The 25,225-nt window shown below is 49.5% G+C and overlaps 1 protein-coding gene across 2 annotated transcripts; it reads left to right on the plus strand.

Moving 5' to 3' along the window:
* The first annotated feature begins 7,996 nt into the window (after positions 1-7,996).
* Positions 7,997-24,437, plus strand: LOC103786101 (golgin subfamily A member 6A-like). 2 transcript variants are annotated; one of them, XM_063597128.1, is made up of 18 exons: positions 7,997-11,344; positions 13,036-13,155; positions 15,045-15,125; positions 15,979-16,017; positions 16,279-16,329; positions 16,430-16,511; positions 16,608-16,714; positions 17,739-17,825; positions 17,934-18,041; positions 18,234-18,321; positions 18,712-19,262; positions 19,539-19,619; positions 20,945-21,014; positions 21,447-21,538; positions 22,101-22,203; positions 22,286-22,389; positions 22,479-22,635; positions 22,721-24,437. In XM_063597128.1, exons 1-18 carry the CDS (start codon positions 11,261-11,263, stop codon positions 22,933-22,935), a joined length of 2,220 nt encoding a protein of 739 aa, XP_063453198.1. In that variant the 5' UTR covers positions 7,997-11,260; the 3' UTR covers positions 22,936-24,437. The 2 variants fall into 2 exon arrangements, with proteins under 2 accessions (XP_063453198.1, XP_063453199.1); XM_063597129.1 differs by having other exon boundaries at positions 19,539-19,607.
* The last annotated feature ends 788 nt before the right edge of the window (positions 24,438-25,225 follow it).

Raw genomic sequence — 25,225 nt, forward strand, 5'->3', positions numbered from 1 at the left:
CCTGGCTAATTTGTTGTATCTTTAGTAGAGACAGGGTTTTGAGATGGAGTTTCACTCTTGTGGCCCAAGCTAGAGGGCAATGGTGTGATCAGCTCATTGCAACCTCTGCCTCCCAGTTCAAGCAATTTTCATGCCTCAGCCTCCCAAGTAGCTTGGATTACAGGCATGCACCACCATGCCTGCCTAAATTTTGTATTTTTACTTGACCGAGTTTCACCAGGTTGGCCAGGCTGGTCTTGAACTCCTGACCTCAAGTGATTCACCCACCTCGGCCTCCCAAAATGTTGGAATTACAGGCGTGAGCCACTGCTCCTGGCCCTGAGACTGGGTGATTTATGCAAGAGATTTATTTGCCTCACAGTTCTGCAGGCTGTACAAGCATCTGCTAGGCTTCTGGTGAAGCCTCAGGAAGCTTTTACTTCTGGTGGGAGGCAGAGGGAGCAGACGTGTCGCATGGTGAGAGAAGAAGCAAGACAGAGGAGGCATCAAGCTCTCCTGTGAACTAATAGAAAACTCACTCATTGAATCACTCGAACCTTGGAGGTGGAGGTTGCAGTGAGCCAAGATCATGCCACTGCACTCCAGCCTGGGCTATGAGCGAGACTCTGCCTCAAAAAATAAAAAAATAAAAAATAAAAAGTAAGAAAACTCACTCATTACCATGGGGAGGGCACTAAGCCATTCATGAGGGATCCCCCACCATGACCCAAACACCTCACATTATAGGCCCCATCTCCAGCATTGGGGATCACATTTCAACACGAGATGTGGATGGGACAAGTATCCAAACTATGTCAGAGGCCTCCCCCCTCCCTCTCATCAGAGTCTTCCGTCTTCAGTTCAGGTGCATGCTGGCTTCCATGCCTGGCTTCCTAGGAAGTCATCTTGGCCCCATGGGGTTGGGCAGGGCCACTAGCCCGAGGGTTGGAGCCCTATCTCTCCTAGTCCCAGCCTGGGTCTCCATCATGGGCTAGCCCGCTCTGCTTGCTGCGTTCTCTCCCCACCTGCTCCCTGCAGCCCAGGGGTCAGTCTGGGTGCAGGCCTGGGTAGAGGTGCAGGAGCAGACTCTGCCCCCAAGCTCATACCTCCTGTGCACCATGGCAGCCAAAATCCACCAGCATGACCAGGAGTGCTGGCTTGTTCTTGTAGTCTCAGTGTTTTGGGAGGCTGAAGTGGAAAGATCGCTTGAGACCAGCCTGGGCAACATTGCCAGACCCTGTCTCTAAAAAAATAAAATTAGGCATGGTGGCATGTGCCTGTAGTCCCAGCTACTCAGATGGCTGAGGTGGGAAGATCACATGAACCCAGGAGGTCAGGGCTGCAGTGAGCTATGATTGCACCACCACACTCCAGCCTGGGCAACAGAGCAAGACCCTGTCTCTAAAACAAGAAACAAAGTGTACCAGTGTGTGGATGCCACCACCTCCTGGTGTGTGGACCTGACCTCACTCAGCCCCATCAGTGAGTGGGAGGTTTCCTGCTGTCTTCCAGAACATTCCCACCACTACACCTGTGTTCCTCCTGCATTGTTTGGCAGGCTTTGTGAGGGGACCTGTCACCTACCTCTCTGGCTGCCCTAAGGCCCAGCTCAAACCTTCCCTGCCCCTGAGAACCTTTTTCTGAAGAGTCTTTCCCCCACCCATAGGGCCCCTCATTTCAGAGCTTTTGGTAGGGTGAGTACAAGGATTGACTCTCTGCTACCAGCCTGGGAGGAATTGTCCCTAGGGTTGGGTCTCTGGATGGCATATGAGGATCTAGACCAGGACCCACATGCCTGTAACCTGAAGGGCAGGCCCTCAGCTGCCCCAGCTTCATGGAGCCCCTCGTCCAGCCTGACCTTCCAGACAGGCCCAACCCCTGCACCCTTTGGTCTTGGTCCCTGCTGGGACCTCTGGTTACCCTGGCTTACCTACTTTGACTCCAAAGGTAATGCTAACATCCCCCGTGAAACACAGTGACAGACTGAGACTAACGTAGTGTTACCTGGCTCAGAGTCACCATGACCAGGCAGAGCTCAGGTCCTAGCCCTGTTCAACCTCTGCCTCCTGGGTTCAAGTGATTCTCCTGCCTCAGCCTCCCGAGGAGCTGGGACTACAGGCAAGTGCCACCATGCCCGGCTAATTTTTTGTAGTTTTAGTAGAGATGGGGTTTCACTGTGTTAGCCAGGATGGTCTTGATCTCCTGACCTCGTGATCCACCCACCTCAGCCTTTCAAAGTGTTGAGATTACAGGCCTGAGCCACTGCACTCGGCCTCCCTAACACCCTTCTAGCTCTGGTGCCCTGCAGGGTCTACCTTGGAGCACCTGGAGCCCAAGAAGCTGCCCCTCACCTTTGTGATCCCAGGGACCCACTCCCTGATCATGATGAAGGCGGACCCAAACCCACTGAGGTGCCTGAAGGAGCAGGGGTCAGCCTCTACCTCCCACAGCCTCTCTGATGGGGAGGATGTTATCCCAGCAGTGTGAGCTGGGAGCAGAATTGGGAGGATGGGAGGTTTTCTCTGTGGGTAGCTCTGAGCTCCAGGGTGGAGCCCTCTTAACCTGGCCCTTCCCCTGTGACTCTCCTTGGCCCCAGGCAAAGAAAGCATCTTGCCTGAGGTCACCTGTCAGGTAGGGACAGAGTGAGACCTGGGTTCTTTCTCACCCAGCTGAAGCTCCCCCTCCCACCTGCCCCTTCCACCAGGTGATAGAGAACCTGGCAGGCTGTGCCCCGTAGAAGAGTTCACTTTCCTTCTGGTGAGGGATGGGAAGCAGCTTGGGGCGAAAGGGATGAGGGGTCTGGGGGCTCTCCCAGCCCAGCCTCACATTTGAAGGATAGCATCTGGGTGGCAGCATGGTTTAGGGTAGACAGGGTGGCCCCTAGGTTTATAGCCTGGCCTCGGGCAGCTGCCATGCCACCTTCTCTTCTGCACGTCCTGACCTGGCACCCTACCTAAAGGTCCTCAGGTCTCCTGCCCCCTGGGCATTGCCCCCACTCCCTGCCCAGACGCAGCTCTCCTTGTCCTGGACTAATCTTCAGAGATTCTTGTCCAGCCCACAGCTTTGCTGGACATCGCAGGCTGGGCCAGGCCCCCTGCCCAGCACTAACGTCTCTTTGTGAGTCTCAACCAGACTGAGCTGCAGCTTCAGGGTCAGGGTAGGCTCTGACTTAATTGATGTGACCCAGGACAAGGGGATTTATTGATGGTGTCAGACCTGCTTAAGCTCTTGGCCTCTATGGTTTCTTTAGGGCATGATACCCCTCTGTCCCATGCTTAGGTGCCCACATGTGGCCACAAGTGCCTTTCCTACCACCATCCCTACTTGAGGCTGGTGTCCAGGCACCTGTGGCTCCAGGCAGAAGGCTGAGCGCAGAGCCAGGCCTGGGCGGATGTTCTGCAGGGGCTGCAGGAGCTGACAGTCCTGGCCACACAGCCCATGGCCATCCATTCCCCTTCACCGTGGCTGGCCCTTCATCCACCATCCTTCCAGGGGCCAGGCCTGAACCCAAACTGACTTTTACCTGCCCCTGTTCCCCTTCGTGCCTGCCAGGTTCTTGTCTGAGCATGATGGTCTTGCCCATTTCCTTGATTATCCTCAAGAGGTTTATAGAGCCAACTGGGGACATCACATCTCCTGTCTACCAGGTCCTCACCAGAGACAGGACTGCCTTGGGCCAGGCCTGGGATAGTCAAGGGGTCACACTCACCTGTTGGGACCTGGCTTCAGCGGCTTCAATCTAGGCAACGGCCTGATGGGCGGCTGCCCCTTCTTCTCTGCTTGGGGGAGGCAGGAGAGGAAGGTCAGGCAGGAGATCTGCTTCCTGCCCTCCTGATGCTGGTTGGAAGCAGGGTGCCCACCTGTGCCTGTCTCACCTTGCTGCAGATGCATCAGAGGCTGAACCCCTCTCCTGATCTCCTGCAGGTGCGGATTCCAGGTTTCCAATGGGTGTCGGGGTGGGCTCCAGTGCTCTCCTGGCCCTAGGGAACCCTGGGCTCCATGAGGCCTTGGCCTAGCCGGATTGTTTCCCACACTGTCACCTCCCCACCCAGTCACCTCCTCAAACATAGGGCTGCATGCTCTGTGCCCTGGGTGGGACAGTGGAAGGAGTTCCACCTTCGGGGTTTGGATCACAGTAAAGCCTCTGCCATGGGGATGTGCTGGCTGAGACAGATGGGGTTGAACCAGCCATGATACATTGGCCTTGGGCAAGTCATCTGTGCATTGCTTCCCTTTCCCCAGCAGCCAGAAGGGATAATAGCACCTATTTCACCCATACTCAAGTGTTCACTTGTTAGCAGGAACTGAGTCCCGGAGGAGGTGCAGGCGGAGCCATCGAGGCAGCACTGCAGCTGGACCTGGGTCTGAGTCCCAGCTCCTGGCTGTGATATGCGTCACTCTCTCCATTTATTTATCTGAAGGACAGGGCTGTGCTGTTCTGGGGTCAGTGTGACAATACAACTGGCCAGTGTGAGTTGGTGGTGGCCTCCTGAGATGGTTTGAGGTGGGCTGGAGGTGTGTCTTGAATGCCCCCTCACCCCCACGGGGAAGACCCACTTAGGGAAGACTCGTGTCTGTATGGAGGAACCCACATTCCCTGCCCCTCAGTTATCCTCTGTCCTTTCCCAGCCCCCTCTGCTGTCCTGCAGGCTCTGGCGGTGGCCATCCAGCTTGGTGGCCATCTGGCTGGTCCAGTCTTCCAGGTGGACCCTCTGTCCTCATGTGGTGCAGGTCCCATTGTGCCACCTCCAGACAGGCCATGCTAGCCCCAGGGCCTCCGTTCCCTGTTACCCAGCCCCCACCCCCAGGTATGTGCCACCTCTCTAAAGCCCACTGTGTCCACCAGCTGTGTTTGAACTCTGTCTCTGTGCAAGTCCTAATGCAAAGCCTGAAACAGCCTGGCTTGTAGAGGGCCAGGAGACCAAAGCTTAAAGACAGAGTGATGGTCTCCCAGAGCCCACTCAGCCTCAGCCCCAGGGCTGTGTCCATGCTGTTCCTGGCTCCAGTGAGCCAATTCTCTCCCCTGATGCCTGTAAGGGCTCCAGTGGTGATGGAGGTAGTTGGAGAGAACAAGGCTGTCTTAACCCTCCCTCCCTGAGAAGGCCCAACGGGGAACATTTTAGGCATCAGGGCATTCCGGGTGGCATCTTCCAGGGACCCCTCCTATACCCTGCCCTGCCCTGGCTCTCTAGTGAGAAACTGCAGTTGCTTGGACAGTGGGACTGACCCAGGACAAATGCATATGTTAGGCTGGTCTTCAGGGTGCTGGGGTAGGGGCAGGGGCACTTCAGGGATAGGAAGGAGAGGCCTGTGTGTTCCAGAAGTACAGAGGAACCTGGTGCCGGCCGCAGTCAACCCCGATGTGAAGATCTTTCTACCCACCCTCTTTGGTGTCTTGTTGCTGGCTGCTGTCTTTGGCCAGGTAAGCTCATGGTCCGGGCTCCTGGGGTCCGCTCACTGGGCCTGCCCACTGCCTGCAGGTAGGGGAGCCTTTGGGCCAGGACTATCCTTGGCTCCCCTTCCAGGTGGTGGGTTCAAAGACCATTCCTGGGTTCCACCACCGCCAAGCCTCAATGGTGTCTTGATGGGCCCAGGAACTGCTGGAGCTTTCTAGGTTAAGACCCTTGCCTATCCCGGTGTTCCTCCCTGCAGTAGTGGGGCTGCAGGGGTCAGCCTCAGTCTCTGCCTTGGGAGCCTGCCTTACCTTGCCTGAACTCAAGCGATCTGCCTGCCTTGGACTCCCAAAGTGCTGCGATTATAGGCGTGAGCCACTGCACCCAGCCCAGCCTTGACTTTGAAATATATGTTGTACATCCGGACAGCAGTGAACTGTGGGGGAACACCAAAGATGAGGAGAATGAGAGAAGAGATACCTCCAATTAAAGGAGTTAAGAAGAGATGCTTGAACTTATGTTTTAAAAAGTCACTGCAGGTTGGGCACAGTGGCTCGCACCTGTACACACAGCATTTTGGGAGGCTGAAGTGGGTGAATGGCTTGAGCCTAGAAGTTTGAGACGACCCTGGGCAACATGGCAAAACCCCATCTGTACACAAAATACAATAATTAGCCAGGCACGGTGGTGCCTGTGGTCCCAGCTACTCGGGAGGCTGAGGTGGGAGGTCGAGGCTGCAGTGAGCTGAGATCCACCACTCCACTGCAGCCTGGGCGACAGAGTGACACCCTGTCTTAAAAAAATAAAAAGGCACTGTTTTGGGGTTTTCTGGGTGAAACCTCTGTTTCCATAAAAAAAAAAAAAAAAAGGGTTGAGACAGTACGTATTACTAATTGAAAATCGTAACCAGATGCTTAGAGTAAATCATTGTATCGTTTCAAAAACCAACCTCAGGATTATTAAAAGTTAGTTTTTAATAATTTTTTATTATTTCCTTTAAGCTTGGCTGATTCACTCAGGTCTGTCACTTCCAAGCCCATGTTTTACTACTTTGTAGCCCTATTTGGAAGGAAAACTGCAGCTCACATTATGATCCATCCTGAGATGAAAAGTTTCACACATATACACCACATATACCCCCACCACAGTATGATGACACAGCAATCCAACCTTGGGCAAAATGGTACCACTGCCAGCAAATGCATTATTTTCTTTACTTAAAATTTTTTTTCTGTATTTCTTCTAACAGCAGCAAATGCATTTAACATTTTATTGAGATTCTCAACAGCTGCCGTTTGGTTTGTATAGCAAATTGTTTACAAAGTAACTTTTTTCCATTTTTGATATTTTAATGAAAATTATGTTCTTCAGTTTTAAAGCTCTGTCTCTCTCCCAAAGAAAGGTTAATAACTAACTACCAAGTAATGATTATTTAGGAAAAGAAGAAAAGCAAAACCAGCTTGTAAACACTTCTGGAACGTGGGTAAGGGGCCAAAGTCAAGACCTTCTGGGCCCAATGGAGGTGCTAGGCTTGCCTCGGGACAGCATCAGCACTTCCCCATCCACAACATCCTCAACAGCTGGGAGCCATGTGCAGACCCCAGGGGGCTTCCTGTTCCACAAACTCCCCTCTCTTTTTCCTCTCCACCCTTGCTCTTGGGCCTCCCTTCCAAATCTGCCTAACAAAGGCAGCAGGATCTTTAATACTGTTCAGCTTTGTCAATGGAGACAGGATACTCTAGGAAGTGGAGAGATTCCCTGGTCCAGTCTGGGGGAGGAAAAAATATGCAATGTAGCATAGATGGTTTTACTTGTCCACTCAGACACATGCTCATACTTATTAGATGGATGTATCAGATGCTTCAAAAGTCCTGTTGTGTAGTAGCACAAAAGTGGCTTGTAAAAGGGAAGTTACAAAATGGTAAAAATTTCTGCAGCAGTTCAGGCTCCTGATGACAAAGCTGGTTCTGATAAGTAGTGCTTTTGACATGCACAGCAGTTTTCGCTGTAAGTCCTGTGTTCCAGGGGTTTCATTTAGACCACGGGAAGTTGAAAGCGAAGTTTAAATGTTCTCTGCTGACAAAATGTGGTATATATCCATCAGTGGACTTCTACTCAGTAATGAAAGGAACAAACTACCAAAACCTGTTATATGTCATGGACCAACCTCAAAAACATTAGCTAAGTAAAAAAGCCAGACACGAGACCACATATTGTCTAATACCATTTATTTGAAATGTCCAAAAAAGGCAAGTTGATAGAGACGGAAATGGTCTGATCTACCTCAAGAGGTAGGGATTCAAGCTCTCTAGGGTACATGTGAAACATACATGAGAAAAAATAAGGAAAAGAAAAGAAATTTATATGTAAATAAATGAAAATAATACTTCTCCCTGATTATAAAGAAAATTGCATTCTTTTTGTAATAATTTGGAAGACAAAATATGAAGAAAAGTCTTTAGTTTTGCCACTGAAAACATTCTGGTTTGTTGCTTTTTATACTTTTTTATGCATATGAACATTTTAAAAAGTAGAATCGTAATACATAGTCTTTTGTCACTATGTTTTGGGCATATTTCTATGGCAGTAAATATATCCTTGGCATCATCTTTTTAAAAGCTTGATGTGTATTAAGTTAATCATTGCCACCCCAGAAGTAAATTTTCTTATATATATTTTTTAATGGATGCAAGCAAGCATTTTGGGGCTGAATTCATAGAAGTAGAATTTCTGGAGGAAAATAACATAAAACAGTTTTAAGATTTTTAATAGAAATTTTCAAATTATCCTGCAGAAAAATTGGTTCAGTTTATACTCCCAACAGGGGCAGAGCTCCAGTGTCCCCCTTCCATTTGTCCTCTTTGCTGATATTTAAGGAGAAAATCTCATGGTTTTCATTGTATTTCTTTGGTTTCTAGTGCTTTTGAAACTTTTTTTTTTTTTTTTTTTTTGAGATGGAGTCTTGCTCTGTCACCCAGGCTGGTGTGTAACAGTGCAATCTCAGATAACTGCAACCTCCACCTCCTGGGTTCAAGTGATTCTCCTGCCTCAGCTTCCTGAGTAGCTGGGATTACAGGTGCCCACCACCATGCCTGGCTAATTTTTGTATTTTTTAGTAGAGATGGGATTTCACCATGTTGGTCAGGCCAGTCTCAAACTCCTGACCTCAGGTGATCCAGCCGCCTCGGCCTCCTAAAGTGCTGGGATTACAGGCGTGAGCCACGGCCCTGGCCTTGAATCTTTTTTATATGTTTATTGGCCATTTTTATTCTTGTGGGAAGTGCCTGTTTCTGCACTGCCTATTTTCTGGCCAAACCCCAAAGTCACATTTCACTTAATTTTTATCCTGCTGATTGAAAGCATTTTAATATAAACAGGAGCAGGACAGACTGTAATTATCTAGATCTTGCTGTGTCACCCAGGCTGGAGTGCAGTGGCATGATCATAGCTACCACAGCCTCATACTCCTGAGCTGAAGCAATTTTCATACCTCAGCCTCCCAAGTAGCTAGGACTACAGGTGTGTGCCACCACGCCCAGCTAATTTTTAAAATTTTTTGTAGAGATGCGAATTCGCTATGCTGCCCAGGCTGGTCTTGAACTCCTGACTTAAAGTGATCCTCCCACCTTGGGTTGCCAAACTGTTGGGATTACAGGAGTGAATTACTACTCCCAGCCGAGAGCTCATTTTGTTTGCTAGTGGCGATCTTGGTATCTTTTTATATTTGAGGCTTTGGTGCTAGTGCTGAAGTATTACACTCACCATCCGAGGTTTAAAGGACTTTTGTTTTAATATTGAATAGATGGAACTGTTTAGTTCTGCATCTTTGCAGGCATACAAAATGTGCCTAGCAGGACTCTGCTTTATATCCATGGAAAGCAAGAAGTAATACAGTAAAACTTTGCCTGGCTAGAGGCTTTGGAAGAATGAAGTATTCTGATTTAATGCTATTAACTTGGAAGTGTGAAGGTGAAAAGAATTCAAAACTTACATTTCCTGTTGATTGCAATTTGAAAATACAGCCAGTGATTCCACTTTTCTTCTCTAGTAAGTTTGGACGTTCTGATCTACTTGGTGTTTTATTATAGAAGTGCTAGTGTGCCTGAGACTTACATTGTGAAGACACTAAAAACTTGAGAGGTAAGAGGGTGTAAATGGTATTGTATGAGATCAGGCTGGATGAGAACTGACACTTGTAAATATACTTTTTAGGCTGAATCTCTGATTGCCATTTGTTTTCTTATTTAACTCATAAAAATAAAACACATTGGCTGGAGGGTGGGAATAGGAAGGAGATTTATGTCTTTTAATTGCATGTCATTGTTTCATATCAAGACAGAACATATGGTATCCCTGGCTTTGGACCTACAGAAGGAAACACATTTTTCTACCTGCTGTATGCCAGAGGTTCTTGAACACCTGGAAGGATGACTGCAGCACAGATTGCTGAGCCCTGCTCCAGAGTTTCTGATTCACCAGGTCCAGGGTGGGGCCTGAGAATTTGCACTTATAAAAAGTTCTCAGGTTCTGCTGGTGCTGCTAGTCCAGAGGCTACATTTTTGAGAACCCCTCTTGTCTACTAACTGTAAATTGTAGAACTCTAGAACAAAGCTTAGTTTGGTGTGGGAAAGGAAGCTCACAGGTTATGGAGCAAATCATGAAAGATTCAACCGTTGATCCCAGCCTCGTGTGGAATTCAGGTAACAGTCAATACACAGTGACATAACACAATTCTTGGTTTTCATGATTGCAAGTCATAGCCAAGTATCAAGTGAGAAATTCAGTTTCATTTGCAAGGCTTAGAGAGGCCAGGTGATTCTAGAAAAATAGGCCTTGTATTTGCTTTAAACCAGTAAGAGCTTTGAGTGCTTATTAAATGGAAAGCTTTGTGTTTCTATTTATTTTTGACTATTTTATTTTTTTTGAGATGGAGTCTCAGTCTTTCACCCAGGCTGGAGTGCAGTGGCATGACCTTGGCTCACTGCAACTTCCGCCTCCCGGGTTCAATTGATTCTCCTGCCTCAGCCTCCCGAGTAGCTGGGATTACAGGTACCCATGACCACACCTGGCTAGTTTTTGTATTTTTAGTAGAGACAGGGTTTCACCATGTTGGCCAGGCTGGTCTTGAACTCCTGACCTAAGGTGATCCACCCACCTAGGCCTCCAAAAGTGCTGGGATTACTGGTGTGAGCCACCACACCCAGCCCAAAAGCTTTGTGTTTTTAAAGATATTAGACATGTTTCTTGTTTTTAAAAAAATCTTAATAATGTAGGAGAATAAGAGAAATGTTTTTTCCAGAACAGAGAAATCACTGTGATTATTTTAACTTATTGGAATGTTGGATAATATAGTCCACTTCATTCATTAATTATCAAACATGCTATGGATTTTCCATTTTTATAGGATTTGTGTCTTAATTGGGGTAATACTGGTAATTCTTATACTCCATCTGAAGATGAAAAATGTAGGCCAAAATCATAGACCACGCATAGAAGCTGGATAATGAAGACAGCTCTGCAGGAACATGTAGACACACACACACTGACACACATATATATAAAGTATAAACACATATATTTTTTAAAGTTTATTTTTAACATTTTAAGGCAAAACCCAGCCCTCCCCTCTCCCGGAGTAGGCAGGCCCCGCCCCTCTCCCCAAGTGGGCGGGGACAGCAGTCGCATGGGCAGCTTTCCTTGTGATGCCACAGGTTCCTCTGGACACACTGCGGCCTGGCCACGCCTCCTTTCCCTTTCATCTTTCTCATTGACCAATGGGATTGGAGCATTAAGGCCACACCCCTATTCTGCATTCTAGTGTGGCCCTGGTTACGCCTCCTCTGGCTCAGTCACACAGCCCTCTGGTAGGTGACTGGAGGTGATTGCTGATGTGGCCCCAACCCTACCTCCCTCCCGACCCCATGATGTTAGAAGAAACTCGACAGAAGAAACTGGCAGCAGCCAAGAAAAAGGTAAAAAGCCAAAAAAAAGGTCATGGCCCCCCAACCTAGCCAGAGATCCCCTCTGATGACAAGACCACTCCCAGAGTCCATACCACTCCTGAGGCACACCAGGCTTGTCCCCTCACCTGGCGCCTCTGGGTTCCCCCCACCAAAGTCTTGTCAGTCAGCCCCGCCCCTTCAGCAAGCAGTCCAGCCTCTGCCCTCGCCAATCACCCTGCAGTGACTTTGGGTGGGTGACTGCTGGGGCTCCCTGCTCCATATTCGGCCCTCACGTCCTGCTGTCCCAAGCCCAACCTCTCTGGGTTCTTTGGGTTCACCTCTCCAAGGACCTGGGTCCCCCAGCCCCAACCCCCCAGCATCGCCAGTCATCCTGGGGTGACTTTGGGCTGGTGACTCCTGGGGGTTCCCTGAGCAGACTCTGCTCTCCCCTCCTGCTGACCCAAGCCCGACCTCCCTGGGCTCTCTGGACTGGCATCTCCAAGGACCTGGGTCCCAGCCCTACACCCCCCTCCCCCATCGTGGATCGGCAACTCGGCCATTGCACTGATGTGGTTCCCCCCACCCCCAGGAGGAGTGGAATGTAGTGATGTCACAGTCCCCCTAGTAACTGTCATTACTGCTGCAAGACCGGACTTTGATCTTACAACCCGGTCCCCTAAGCATTCTCACCCCATTTCTGGTTCCTCTGGTCACAGCACAAATTTCCAGCTAGAAGGGAAATGGGGACTATGGGACCTAGGTGCAAGAGGTTTCAGGCTGCCTTACTCCCTTCACATAGACATTGACAGTGTGAAAAGCCTACACTTCCCCCATGAGCTCAAAACGTTGACAGTGTCTCTGGGTGGTAATGGGAAAATGGGTTTGGTTTGGTTTTCTCCCAGGCTTCTACTCTCCAGACAGACTTCAACATTTTTTTCTGAGTTCTCCACCTCATATTCTAATTCTCCACGGTTCTGGGACCAGACTGCCCTTCAGTCAGTGGTCTCTGAAGTGAGACTTGCTCATCTTCTGTGGAATAGATCTTGGGAAACTGAACTTGACAGCTTGAATCTTCCTCATATCATCTCAACTTGGGGTACATTGAGTGCCACAGGATAAATGTGGGAGATCTTTCTGAAGCATCAGTTTCCCTTGATTCTCTTGAGAGAGAAAAAACATTAATGTACTTAGGGATGACCCTCACATAGGTTTCTAAGAGTATACCAGACTTCTCTCTGAAATGAGACTTGGGTTGTCCTCTTTCTGATAAATTCCCAGATTTAACAAAATAGCTGCCTTCTGCCATGAGGACACATTGATATAAAAGTTTGAGAGATACTGGTGCACTTCTTCACACTAACAGACATGTGAGGATGTGTGACTCTAACCACACAGCGTGTAGTTCCTGCCTATGTAATGTTTACTTTTCTTCCTCTGCATCTGGTTTTGGTCCCTGGGAGTTGCTGATTCATGGCAAAACCCCGGAGCTTGGAGTCAGAAGACTGAATTTAAGTTCCATTATTGCCCACCCGCACCCCCCCCTTTTTTTAACTCATAATATCCATCCCTGTCGATCACTAAGTGACTGTGACAACACCTTGTACAGTTGTTGGTGGCATTAAATCAGATGGTGTATAAGAGTATTTTGCAAAAACTGTAAGGAGGGTGTGGCTGTAGGGGCTGGTAGTTCTCATGTGTATTACTGCTCTTCTTTCCCACAGCTAAAAGAATATCAGCAGAGGAACAGGCCTGGTGTTCCAGCAGGAGCGAAGACAAAAAAGAAAAAAACTGGCAGTAGCCCTGAGACAACCACTTCTGGTGGTTGCCACTCACCTGGGGATGTGAGTCTTGGCTGGCCAGGCTCCTGGGGACAGGGGGCACAAGGGGTAGTAGAGGGTAATTGTTAAGATTGCTGGGTACTGGTTAAGAATTCTGGGTTTGAATCCTGCTTCTCTAACTTCTAGGGATCTGATTTACGGCAAACTGTTTGATCTCTTTGGGCCTCTCTTTTCACATCTGTAAAATAGGGGGAGTATTGTTTGACTTCCATTTGTGAAGTTTAAATGAGATTCCTTATTGTTGTTGTTTTCATGTTAACCCCTAGTATGTGGCCTGCTGTAAACACCCAGGATACCCAGGAAATGGTCATTGCTGTTTGATTTTCCTGATCCCCATTCTCAAGGGGAAGCTGGGCCAATGAGTACAGCCACTTGCCATCAGGCTGTCCCTTTAGGAGTCACTGAAGGGGGCCCAGGGTGTGGTGAGGAGAGCCCCAGGCACTAGGAGCAAGAGAAGGTCTAACTTGCCACCAGCTTGTTGGGTGACCACAGAAAAATCACTTCTTCCCCTGGGCCTCAGTTTCCTCTTCTGTAAGATGATACTGGATAAGATCAGTGTCTTTCAAACTTGTTTTTTAGCTGGAGTCCCCTTAGTTCAAGTGAAGCCTTACTCAGGAGTCTGTTTTTTTTAATGGAGGTGGAGGTCTGGAGCTCTACCAGATTCATCGCCCATGTCCTGGGCCTGAGGAGAGGGGTCCAGTGAGTGTATTAAGAGCTGCATTGGTCAGCTGACTCCACTCTGTGACTGTGTCACTCAGGGGACTTTTCCATCTATTTGTTCCTGCCCCTGGCAAGGCAGCAGGTGGCCATTTGGAAGAATGGCACAGGCCATGGTTTTAATCTCCTCTGCTCTTCTTCAGCATTTCATTTTCCTGAACTCACATCTTCTTCCTACCTTTTGCCCCCTGCCTTTGTTTTTCCCTTGTCACCTCCTGTAGATTCAGGACATTCTGAATGTGCTGGTGTCCAACCTTAACCACTCCAATGGGGTAGCACTCCCCCATTGGACAAGTGGAAGTTGAGGCAGTGCCAAGACCCCTCTCTGGCTTGTGGTCTCCAGCTGTGCATGGCCCTGAGGCTTCTCTGGTTTAGGGGATACTTGGCCTCTGCCTTGTTTTATGTTGCTGCCATTAACCTTCAGCCTGTTTCTGTCTGCTTCTTCACCTGCTTGATTGATTGGGTTTTTTCCTTCCCTGCATCTTTTATCATCTTGGAAATGGTGAGACCTAAAAGTTTAAACGTAATTTGGGAATAACATACAGAGCAGGCATATGGGATTTGAGGCTTTTTTTTTTTTTTTTTTTTTGAGACAGAGTCTCACTCTGTCACCCAGACTGGAGTGGAGTGGTGCGACCTCAGCTCACTACAACCTCTGCCTCCTGGGTTCAAGCGATTCTCTTGCCTTAGCCTCCTGAGTAGCTGGGATTACAGGCACCTGCCACCATGCCTGGCTAATCTTTGTATTTTTAGTGGAGATGCAGTTTCACCACGTCAGCCAGGCTGGTCTTGAACTCCTGACGTCAAGTGATCCACTCATCTCAGCCTCCCAAACTGCTGGGATTACATGTGTGAGCCACTGTGCCCGGCTCCTTGCTGTTATTATAGTTTCTCTATATACATAACTATTTCCCATGTAAGTTTTTTTTTTTATTTATCATTTTTATTACTCCCGCATCATCTGTTACCCTGAAGGATCTGGAAGTAAGATGCCCTGGGCTGAGGTGCAGTGATTCTGCAGGCCAGCCCTCCAACCTCCTTTCACAGCAGGGGCTGGGTGCCCCTCTGCCAGCTGACACAGCCCGACAGCCCACACACACCCCAGCCCTAATGATTGTTCTCTTTACCTCTCCCCACAATCCTCCTCCAACTCCTCCTCTCTGCATGCGCCTCAGAGTCGGTACCAAGAACTGGAAGTAGCCCTGGACTCAAGCTCCATGACAGTCAATCAACTAAATGAAAACATAGAATCATTGGTAAGAGTCCAGTGGGGTCCTGTGATTCCATGCTGCCAATCCTGGGCTTTAGTTCCCCTTGGGGCCCTGAAGAAAGGAGCTGGGGGCCCCTGGTGTCAAGGACAAATGGGGAGCTGGAGCACCCAGGCCTCACCTGGAGGGATCCCAGAGCAAGGAGCATGCAGCATGGCTCTTCTGTCACTGCCCTCTTTGCCAACTCTCTCTTCTCCAGACACCCCTGCTCCAGTCCTTGCCACACACGCCCTGGGGTTGTCAAATCTCAGGGAAGCGCTAGCCTGACTGGTTGTCAGGGGCCCCATATTTATGCCCTGACTCAGTCCCTAATTTGCTTTGAGTCTGGAAAAGCCACCTGTCCTCCTTGGGCTCCTGTTTCTGGAGGAGGTGGAGCATCAAAGGTCTCTGTCAGCTCTGAAAGTCCAAGATTAAAAGGCCCCTAGAATGGAAACCTCAGGGCCAAGGGCTCCTGTCTATCCTATTCCATCCTATACCTGCTGTGAAGAACCATACCTGTCCTGTATGTGCTCAGTAACTGTTTGTGGAATGAAGGCACCTTTCTAAATCACAAGCAGGCAGAAGGGTGGGCCTTTCTGAGTCTCCGTCTCTAGAGGTTTATGTTACTGTCCTTCTGAGAGAATCCAGATTCAGACTTTGAGTTCTGTGGCTGTGGGCAAAAGCCAACAAAGACCCAAATCCTCTGTCCTTGGGAGCTTGAGGAGAGTTGACCAGTTCTTGCCATTGGTTCTGAGAACATTGCCTTTAAAATCCATTCCTGGCCCCTGCCTACCGCTTCCTGGTCTGAGGAATAGAGTTGAGGGGGCCACTCTCAGTCACCTGAATTTGACTCTCCCCACAGAAACAACAGAAGAAACAAGTGGAACATCAACTGGAAGAAGTAACGTGATTTCTTTGCTCACAACATGACTGCTGGGTTTGGGGGGCACTCAGATGTAGAGGCGCCAATCTCGTCTCACCCACTCCTAGCGTGGGGAAGAAGGCTCACCCCTCAGATTCCACCCCATCCCCATAGGGTCCCTGATAACCTGGTCCCATGGGTGGGCCTGTCCTGGGGCATTGGTGGCATTCTGGGAGCATGTCTCTTGCTATGCCATGTCTGCCTCCCTGTGGTAAGAGCCCTGTCTTCCTCTTCCTATAGGAAAAGAAAGCAAACAGTGAAATACACAAAGCACAAATGGAGCAGTTACAGGTGAGTGGAGAGTGGAGAGTTTTCTCCTGCCCTCCGGAGAATGTTTCTTTCCTTCTCTTTCAGCACTTGCTTGGCTTTTCTCCCAAACATTCAATTCCAGACAATCAACATCCTCACGTTGGAAAAGACAGACTTGAAGACCACCCTTTACCATACTAAACGTGCTGCCCGACACTTCGAAGGTGGGAATCGGGGCATCCCGTCATCCTTCAACCTGGCACTTTGACAGGTCTTTAGGGAGAGTCTTTTGGCCCCCATCTCAACCTCTCTCATTACAGAAGAGTCCAAGGATCTGGATGGCCACCTGCAATACTCCTTACAGCGTATTCAAGAATTGGAGCGGGCTCTCTGTGCTGTGTCTACACAGCAGCAGGAAGAGGACAGGGTGAGTCCGACCAGCTGCCCCATCCTCTGGCAGCCCCTTCCAAGATGGAGGAGTGAGCCTAAAGGTCCCTTCTGCAGGATGGAGTGTCCTGCCCAGAAGGCAGCATGCTCATTTCTCGCTGCTTTTGTGTATGGTTGTTAGAGGCAGCCTGGGGCTGAGTCAGCTGCTGTGGCTGAGTTGGGGGGCACTGTTGGGAGTGAGCACTGGATGCAGAGCTCAGAGGCCAAGTTCCTGCCCTGCCCTTACCTGGCTGTGGCCTTGGCCAAGTCCTAGGTGGTGTATTTGGTACTTGTACTGTGAAGGTACAGTAGAGTACCTTTAGTATGTTACCATTTCTGTAGAGAAAGGAAAGTTGTGTGTGTGTGTGTGTGTGTACATGCTATGATAAGATACATAAAACATGTCTGCAAGGGTTTGTAAAAAACTCAGGAGAGAGCAACAGGGTGCCTGGGAGACACCTCCCTTCTATACCTTCTGTGTTTTAGACTATGCGAATGTATTATCCTTTCAAAAAGTGAACAAAAGATTAATTTCCCCCTTCCTATCTGTGTCCCCACCCCCAGCAAGAAAAATGGGCTTAGAGAATCAGATAGACTCGGGTGTTCAAATCTCAGCTCTGTCTAAGTGATCTTAGGCAAGCACTTAACTTCAAATACTCCATGTTTTTCATCTACACAATAGAGGTAATCCTAGTAACTGTCTCATATGGTGGTTGTGAGGATTAAATGGGATTGCTAGCATGGAACCTGGTGAAGCACTCCATAAAGGTTCAAACGGTGGTAGTAATAACAGTAATAACAATAGCAACATTATCTGATCTCTCTGGGCCTCTGTTAGCCAGCTGTAAATTCGATCTCTTTCCCTGTCCCTTCCAACTTTACTGAGTTCTTTTAGTAACCAGGCCACGGGCTTGGAAATGCCTTGATCGTTACTGACCAAGTTGTATATTGAGACTAGCTCTAGCCCTTTTAAGGAGCACTGCCCAGGCTCCCCAGATCGAAACTTCTCACTCTTCACCATCCAGTCCTTGAGCTGCAGAGAAGCGGTCCTCCAGTGGCGGTTACAGCAGACCATAAAGGAGCAGGCACTGCTGAACGCACACGTGACACAGGTGAGGCTTTGCAGAGGGAGGGATGTGGAAGGAAGATGACCCCAGGTGGCCAGGAGCAGGTAAGGACCAGTGACAGCCCTTCCTAACTTCTGTGCCCATTTCTTGCAGGTGACAGAGTTGCTAAAACAAGTCCAACTAGAGCAGGACGAATATGCTAAACACATAAAAGGAGAGAGGGCCCGGTGGCAGGAGAGGATGTGGAAAACGTCGGTGGAGGTGAGACCTGACCCTTCAGCCCCCATCTTAGATAGGTCACTGGATCTTTCTGGGCATCTGTAAAATGGGAATAGTACAGCCAGAGGTGGTCATGGGTCTGGGCTTTGTGGAGGTGGGGACAGAGAGGGAGATGGTAGCCTGTCCAGCCACCAGCCCCTCTCTCCAGGGCCCTTTCCCCCGTGCTTTGGACAGGCTCGAACATTGAAGGAAGAGAAGAAGCATGACATACATCGGATACAGGAGCTGGAGAGGAGCTTGTCGGAACTGCAAAACCAGATGGGTAAGATGGGGCTGGCGAGACCTGGGAGAAGGACTGGCATCAGAGGTCTGTGGGGGTGGCTTAGAATGCCCCAGGGAGGTGGGTGGATGGAAGGGCTTTGAGGCAGAGGGAAAGAGGTTTGTGCCAGGAGACGGGAAGTTTTGTCATCTCCATAGCCTCAGGGTCCCCATCAGCAAAGAGGGAGGAGTGCCCGTTGTCAGCCACCCATAGTGCTCTCTATGTGAAAGTGGCTTGGGAATCCGCTCCCAACGGGTGTGAGGAATCATTAGCAGTGAGGCCAAGTTTGGGAAGCCTGAGAGGAGCTGTGCATCAAAAGGAGGGGTTTTTTTTGGAGGGGTAGGGTGTAGGGGGGGAAATCCAGAGGCCCTTATTGTCTGCTTCATTTCTCAGCTGAGCCCCGGTTCCCGGCACCCCCAGCAGGGACCTCTGAGTTGGAGCAGCTACAAGATGAGGCCAAACAGCTGAGGAAGGAAGTGGAGGGACTGGAGGGAAAGCTCCCATCCCAGGTGGAAAACAACCAGACCTTGAGTCTCCTGAGCAAGGAACAAAATGAGAGGCTCCAAGAGCAGGAGGAACGGAGGGTGCGGGAGCAGGAGAGACTGTGTGAGCAAAACGAGAGGCTTCAGGAGCAGCAGAAGAGGCTGGGGGAGCAGGGTGAGAGGCTGCGAAAGCAGGAGCAGAGGCTACAGAAGCAGGAGGAGAGGCTGCAAAAGGAGGAGAAGCGGCTGCGAAAGCAGGAGGAGAGGCTGTGGGACCAGGAGAAGAGGCTACGAAAGCAGGAGGAGAGGCTGCAAAAGCAGGAGGAGTGGCTGCGAAAGCAGGAGGAGAGGCTGTGGGACAAGGAGGAGAGGCTACAAAAGCAGGAGGAGAGGCTCACGCTCTCCCAGAACCACAAGCTTGACAAGCAGCTGGCCGAGCCACAGTGTGGCTTCGAGGATCTGGTGGGTTGCCCCACCTGGGGAGCCTGCCCTCATCCCTGTCCCTCCAGGCCTTTGTTTCCCCACCTGTAAAATGGGGCAGTGTAGCCCTCACATAAAATGGTACTTGTAAAGGCACCTGTGAGCCAGAGCTCATCAGGCCCTCCTCTGATGGCTGTAGGGGAGAGGGGATGATTTTTCTAACCCGACTCCACCTTTCCCGGTGACATGGGAGGCAGACACCAAGTTCAGGGGTCTCCAGCTGCAGTGGATGGCCACTGATTGCTTCTCTCTGTCCAGAACAATGAGAACAAGAGCACACTACAGTTGGAGAATCAAGTAAAGGAGCTGCAGGAGAAGCCAGTCGAGGTGAAGAAGATGGTAACCTCCACCCCATCCAAGAAGGGCTGGGAGGCGGGCATCAGCCTCTGGGGAAGGGAGGTGCCAGGCCAAAGGCAGCTCCAGCTGGGGGGCAGGTGACCCCAGCACCCTCCAGGGCAGCCCTATGAATGTTTCTTGCTTCCTGCCCTCTGACTTTTAGAGGTGGGTAGCCCTGGGCTCCTCCCAGGTCTGGATATCATCATCCCAGCTAGAGGCATGGATTCCCCCAATCGGGGGAAGAGACAGTGGTACAAGAGGCTCCTTATCCGGGGCACGGTGGCTCGCACCTGTAATCCCAGCACTTTGGGAGGCTGAGGCAGGAGAATCACTTGAGGTCAAGATTTTGAGACCATCCTGTCCAACATGGCAAAACCTCATCTCTACTAAAATTAAGACAACAACAAAAAATTAGCCAGGCATGGTGGCGCATGCCTGTAATCCCAGCTACTCAGGAGACTGAGGCACAAGAACCGCTTGAGCCCGGGAGGTGGAGGTTGCAGTGAGCTGAGATTGCGCCACTGCACTCCAGCCTGGGCCACAGAGTGACACTGTCTCAAAACAAAACAAAACAAAACAAAAAAGCCTCCTTAGATTCAAACTGGATTCCGGCCTCGGTTCCACTGGTCACCATTCAACTACTTTTCATCTCTTAGTCTCTGTTTCTGTAACTTCAAAAGGAAGTTAGCATTTTCCTTGCAGAGGTGCTGAGGATTGAATGAGAGAATACGTGGAAAGCATTAGGCATGTAGCACACTTGGCAGATGGTGGTTGGCTCCCTCTGCTTTTCCACCAGTCTGTGGCCTACAGTTTAAATGGTGGGAAGAAGGACATGAGATTTGAGGCTGGGGAAGGAGGCATGGGGTTCTAGGCAAGGGAGGAAGTCTGTTAGGCCTGGAGCAAGGGACCAGGGTCCTGGGCAGGTGACAGAGCCCCACAGTGCCCTAGCTACCCTATTAATGGGCCCAGAATCTGGAAGCCAGCCACCATGTGCCCTCATGCCCAGGGTTTTCCTGCAGGTGGAGCTGAAGAGCCAAGAGTCTCAGAGTCTGCAGCAGCAGTGAGACTAGTACCTGGGTCACCTGCAGCAGTACGTGGCCACCTATCAGCAGCTGACCTCTGAGAAGGAGGCGCTGCACAGGCAGTTACTGCTGCACACCCAGCTCATGGACCAGCTGCAGCAGCAGGAAGCTTGGGGCAAAGCGGTGGCTGAGATGGCCCACCAAAAGTTGCAGGAGACCCAGGGGAGGGAGTTGCTGAGGATGGGGCCCCGAGGGGGATGACCTGGCAACCTCCGTGCCTTCTCACTCTGTTTCCCGTCCCCTTAGGAACCAGCTGCCAGCCACCAGAACCAACAGCCAGAGACCCAGCTAAGCCTCGTGGCTCTCCCTGGAGAAGGTACAGGAGACCACTCAGAGGAAGAGGAGAGAGCCCCAGGAGGAAGGGGGGACTGCTAGCAGCATAGGATTGAGGGGTTGGAAGAGACCTTTAGAACAGCTGGTCGTTATGCCAACCGGGTGTCCGCACTAAGTTCAGCATTAAAATGGTGACCTCCTGGGAGCAGGGGGCCACCAGGTTGCCTAAGGATGAGTGAACTGGCACAAATCAGAAAGGGAGCAGGTCAGAACTCCCACACCGACCAGTAGTGGGACTGTGCCTGGGCAATATAGCAAGATCTTGGTTTTTAAAAGGAAAAATAAAGAACAGCATCTCATTCCCCTTTGGGGAGGGGCTGGCTCAGGGTTACACACTAAGGGTGGGGACAGAGGTGGGCTCACAGTACCACCCCTGTTGGGTTGTCTGAGGACCCCTCTGGCCACCTCCCCACAGGAGATGGAGGAGAACATCTGGACAGTGAGGAGGAGCAGGCGCCTCAGCCCATGCCAAACATCCCAGAAGACCTGGAGAGCCGGGAGGCCGTGGTGAGCCTGACTTTCCCTGCCCCTACTTTGCCACCTTCCTCTGTGGTCCCTCCCGGACCCCCTTATGGTCTTGGTTTCCCAGCCTTCTGATTGCTGTGGACCCTCACCCCTTCTGGGAGCCAGTGGTCAGACACCATTTCACCTGTGACCAACAGGTGCACTCTCTGAGGCCCCAAGGGAAGGGGCCATGCTCCACCTCCCTGCCCCATTTGTTCTGTGTATGCCCCTACAAGAATACTCACCTCTTGCCTTCAAGTGGCATTTTTCAACTCCGCTGGAGCCAGTTCCCAGGAGGAGCAGGCATGGCTATGTGGGCAGCGGAAGGTGCAAAGGCTGTGCCGCCTGCACCTGGCTCATCTGGTGGCCTCGGCCTGGAAGGAGCCAGAGGCAGAGGCCCCAGCCCCAGGGACTGGGGGTGAGTTTGTGTGTGGGGAGAGCTACTGGGCCCTGAAGGAGGCCATGGAGAAGGTGAAGGTGAGTGAGTCCTGGCATGGGCCAAGAAAAGTGGGGGCGGGGCAGGACAGGTCACTCCCGAGATGTGACCCCATTATTTTGGCTCCAGAGCGGCTTTATGGACCTCCAGAAGGAGAAGGCAGACAGGAAGGAGCAGTTGGAAAAACTAGAGACTGGATTCATCCAGCTCTCTGGAGCGACAGATGGCATGAGTGAGTGGGAGGCCAGGGCATGGCAGGGGGAGCTGCGGGGCCGTCGGAGGGGCCCCAGTGTCTGAGCCATGTCCTCTGGCAGGAGAGTACGTCACCGTATATGAGAGCCAGGGGGCAATGCCAAACACGCAGCACCAGGAGATGGAGGATGTCATCAGTCTGGCCCAGAATGAGGAGGAGATGAAGGTAGGGTGTGCAACATCTTTGCGGGGGTGGAGGTTGGCATGGGCACTAGTGCCGGCTCTGGAGTGGCAGCTGAGCACCCCTCCCTTCAGGCGAATCTACTGGAGCTGCAGGAGCTGATGTTGCCACTTGGGGGCGACCACAACGAAGGGCATGACAAATTCCTCGCCACTGCCCAAAACCCTGCTGATGAGCCCACTCCAGGGGCCCCAGCCCCCCAGGAACTTGGGGCTGCCGGTGAGCAGGATGGTGAGTAGAGCCCCGGGCGGGGTGGGCAGGCAGGAGCAGGGGAGGCTAGCACTGTGCTCAGACCCCCGCCTCCCTCTCTCCGAAGATTTTTATGAGATAAGCCTGGACGACAGCGTGGAGCGTGCACCAGCAGCGGCCAGAGAGGGTTCTCCCCATGACAACCCCACTGCACAGCAGATCATGCAGCTACCTCCTGTAATGCAGGACACCCAGGAGCACCCAGGCTTGCCCAGCAACCCCTGCATACCATTCTTTTACCGGGCAGCCAAGAACAGGGAGATAAACATCATCATCATCTAAGAGCTGGTCAAGAAATTTAAAACAACAACAACAACAAAAAGTTACGGGGTTCATCTCCTACACAATTCATTTACTCCATTTGAATGTTAGAGCCAGTCATGTTTATTTGTGTTTCTAACTTACCGTTTAAATTTATTTGTAAAAAGTTAAGGGAGATTTGGTCTTTCCCTGATGTTCACTCTGGCATCCTTTAGAATTTTCGTTTTTTAATTTGATAATTGTAGGTCATTAGCATGCATATCGAGTTTGCCCTTAGGTGGTGGGAGTTCAAACACACAAAGACCCACTATTTGCACAAAACTATTCTGGCTGGTTTGGAATAGGCTGCCATGCTTTTTTAATGTTATTGCAGCATGTATATTCATTACAGAATTCAGATAAAATGTGCTTATGTTCTGCTGTTACATTTGATCGAATCCTAACCACAGTGAGCTCTTCATTAGCTCAATATGTGGTTTGCCCTCAAGTGCGCACCGTTTATTACTTTGTAATATGCCACTGTGAGTACTGACATTTAGAGTTGTTTAAAGGCCGAGAACTGGAAACAGCCTTTCCCCTATTTTCTGTGTATTGGGGATGGGAGTCATAACATTTTGGGGAGCTTTTTAAATCTCACAGAAGAGGAAAGTGGCCTGCTCTGACAGGTGTGTGCAGGATACAGTGTGTTTCATTTGTTCTGGTGCCAAGAATGAGCGCTGTACTATGGTGGCTTCCTTAGGATTTGTGTGTGCTCTGGGCTCATGAAGATATTGCATCATGAGCTGCAGCAGTTGTACCCTTTCTCGATGACCAAAAAAGGGATTATTTCTGAGGAATGAAAGGCTCCCATCATTGACTGTGGATGTGGAAAACCTTTTCTAGCTTAGAGCATTTATATCTACAATACATTTTAAAGTCAGAGTTCATGTTACCTGTTTTAATCACATGAGTATATGTCCCAGTACACAAAAGGGCACCGGTTGGCATTCTTCTTAAGGTATTTAGTAAAGATCAGAAGAAATCCTTTAAGAGTTTAAATGTCCCTGGAAGAGGCATACAGGCTCTAGTCAAGAATGAATTCAAGTGAAGGAAAGCTGTGTGACACTTGGCCTTCCTCTCTGTTCATGGAGCTTCTTTGAGGCTAGAAGATTGATTTTTACCATCTAGACCTCTCTGGCTAATACCTATTCTTCAACCACATTGGTTACTCTGACATAGGAATTTACTTCTTTTCTTTGAATGGAAAACACTTTAAAAATAATAACAACCATTATTATAAACCAATATATGAGAGAGTACTCAGTTGAAACATAAAGGAGTTTTAGTAGACAGTATTATACTACCCATGAAAATCAAGGCGAAGTTTATGCAACTTAAAATGTTTACAAACCGCAGTGCAATCTAATGTTTGTGAAAGTCAAAGTATTATGAGGAAAAGTGTCTATAGAATCACAGAGTTATATTTCCTCACAGAGTTCTTCACGAACAGTGAAATATGTTTTTATACCTCTCAGTTTCAGTTAGAGGCATATTTTGTGCCATATTTATGTTAATGTGCCTATACATGATGAATGAGTTATTTCAGTCATACATTGCCTAACTCATAATTTTATGATGCTTGGGAAAGAATTAACAGTGAAAACTTCATGAAGTTCTAATGTCTGTGTTCCAAAATACGTCACATTATTAGGATACAGGGAGAGATGCATGTGCACTCCCTGGGGTGGGCATTTCTAGTTACTAGACCATCTCCATTTTTAGCACTTGACATCCTCATGATACTTTTATAAATGTGACATTGATAGAAGGGCAATAATAAGATTTTACAGATGAAATAACAGATTTGCCTGCATTCACTGAAAGAGTGCAAATATTGGGTTATTGTGACTTCAACTGACTCTTCCAAATTGTATGAATTTATCAGTGTATTACATAAACCCAGTTTCAGAATGATAAAGACTGTTAGACCAAATAATGTGGCTAATTAACAGTGGTACGATTTCTAACCTGAGGGTTTAAAATGGACTTAAGGTCCTGTTCTTGCCTTCTATTTTGTGAACTTGCCGCTTTTGCATTATTTGAGTTCACTTGAAAGACAGTTACTTTAAGTCCATTTTAAACCCTCGGGCTAGAAATCGTACCACTGTTAATTAGCCACCGTATTTGGTCTAACAGTTTTTCTTTATAATTCTGAAACTGGGTTTACCTAATACATTGATAAATTATTTCAAAGGAAATTTTATAGTTCAAATCACTTCACTTTTACCCTGATAAAGATAAATGACTAGGAATGACCTTCAGATAGCGTTTA

This window comes from Pan paniscus, chromosome 16, assembly GCF_029289425.2.
Source record: "Pan paniscus chromosome 16, NHGRI_mPanPan1-v2.0_pri, whole genome shotgun sequence".
Taxonomy (NCBI): Eukaryota; Metazoa; Chordata; class Mammalia; order Primates; family Hominidae; genus Pan; species Pan paniscus.

Excerpts from the sequence above, each read along its gene's own strand:
- LOC103786101 (XM_063597128.1), top strand. The coding sequence starts at position 11,261 with ATGTGGCCCCAACCCTACCTCCCTCCCGACCCCATGATGTTAGAAGAA. Across the intron at positions 11,345-13,035 it reads TGGCAGCAGCCAAGAAAAAG|CTAAAAGAATATCAGCAGAG; the intron begins GTAAAAAGCCAA and ends TCTTTCCCACAG. Across the intron at positions 13,156-15,044 it reads GTTGCCACTCACCTGGGGAT|AGTCGGTACCAAGAACTGGA; the intron begins GTGAGTCTTGGC and ends CATGCGCCTCAG.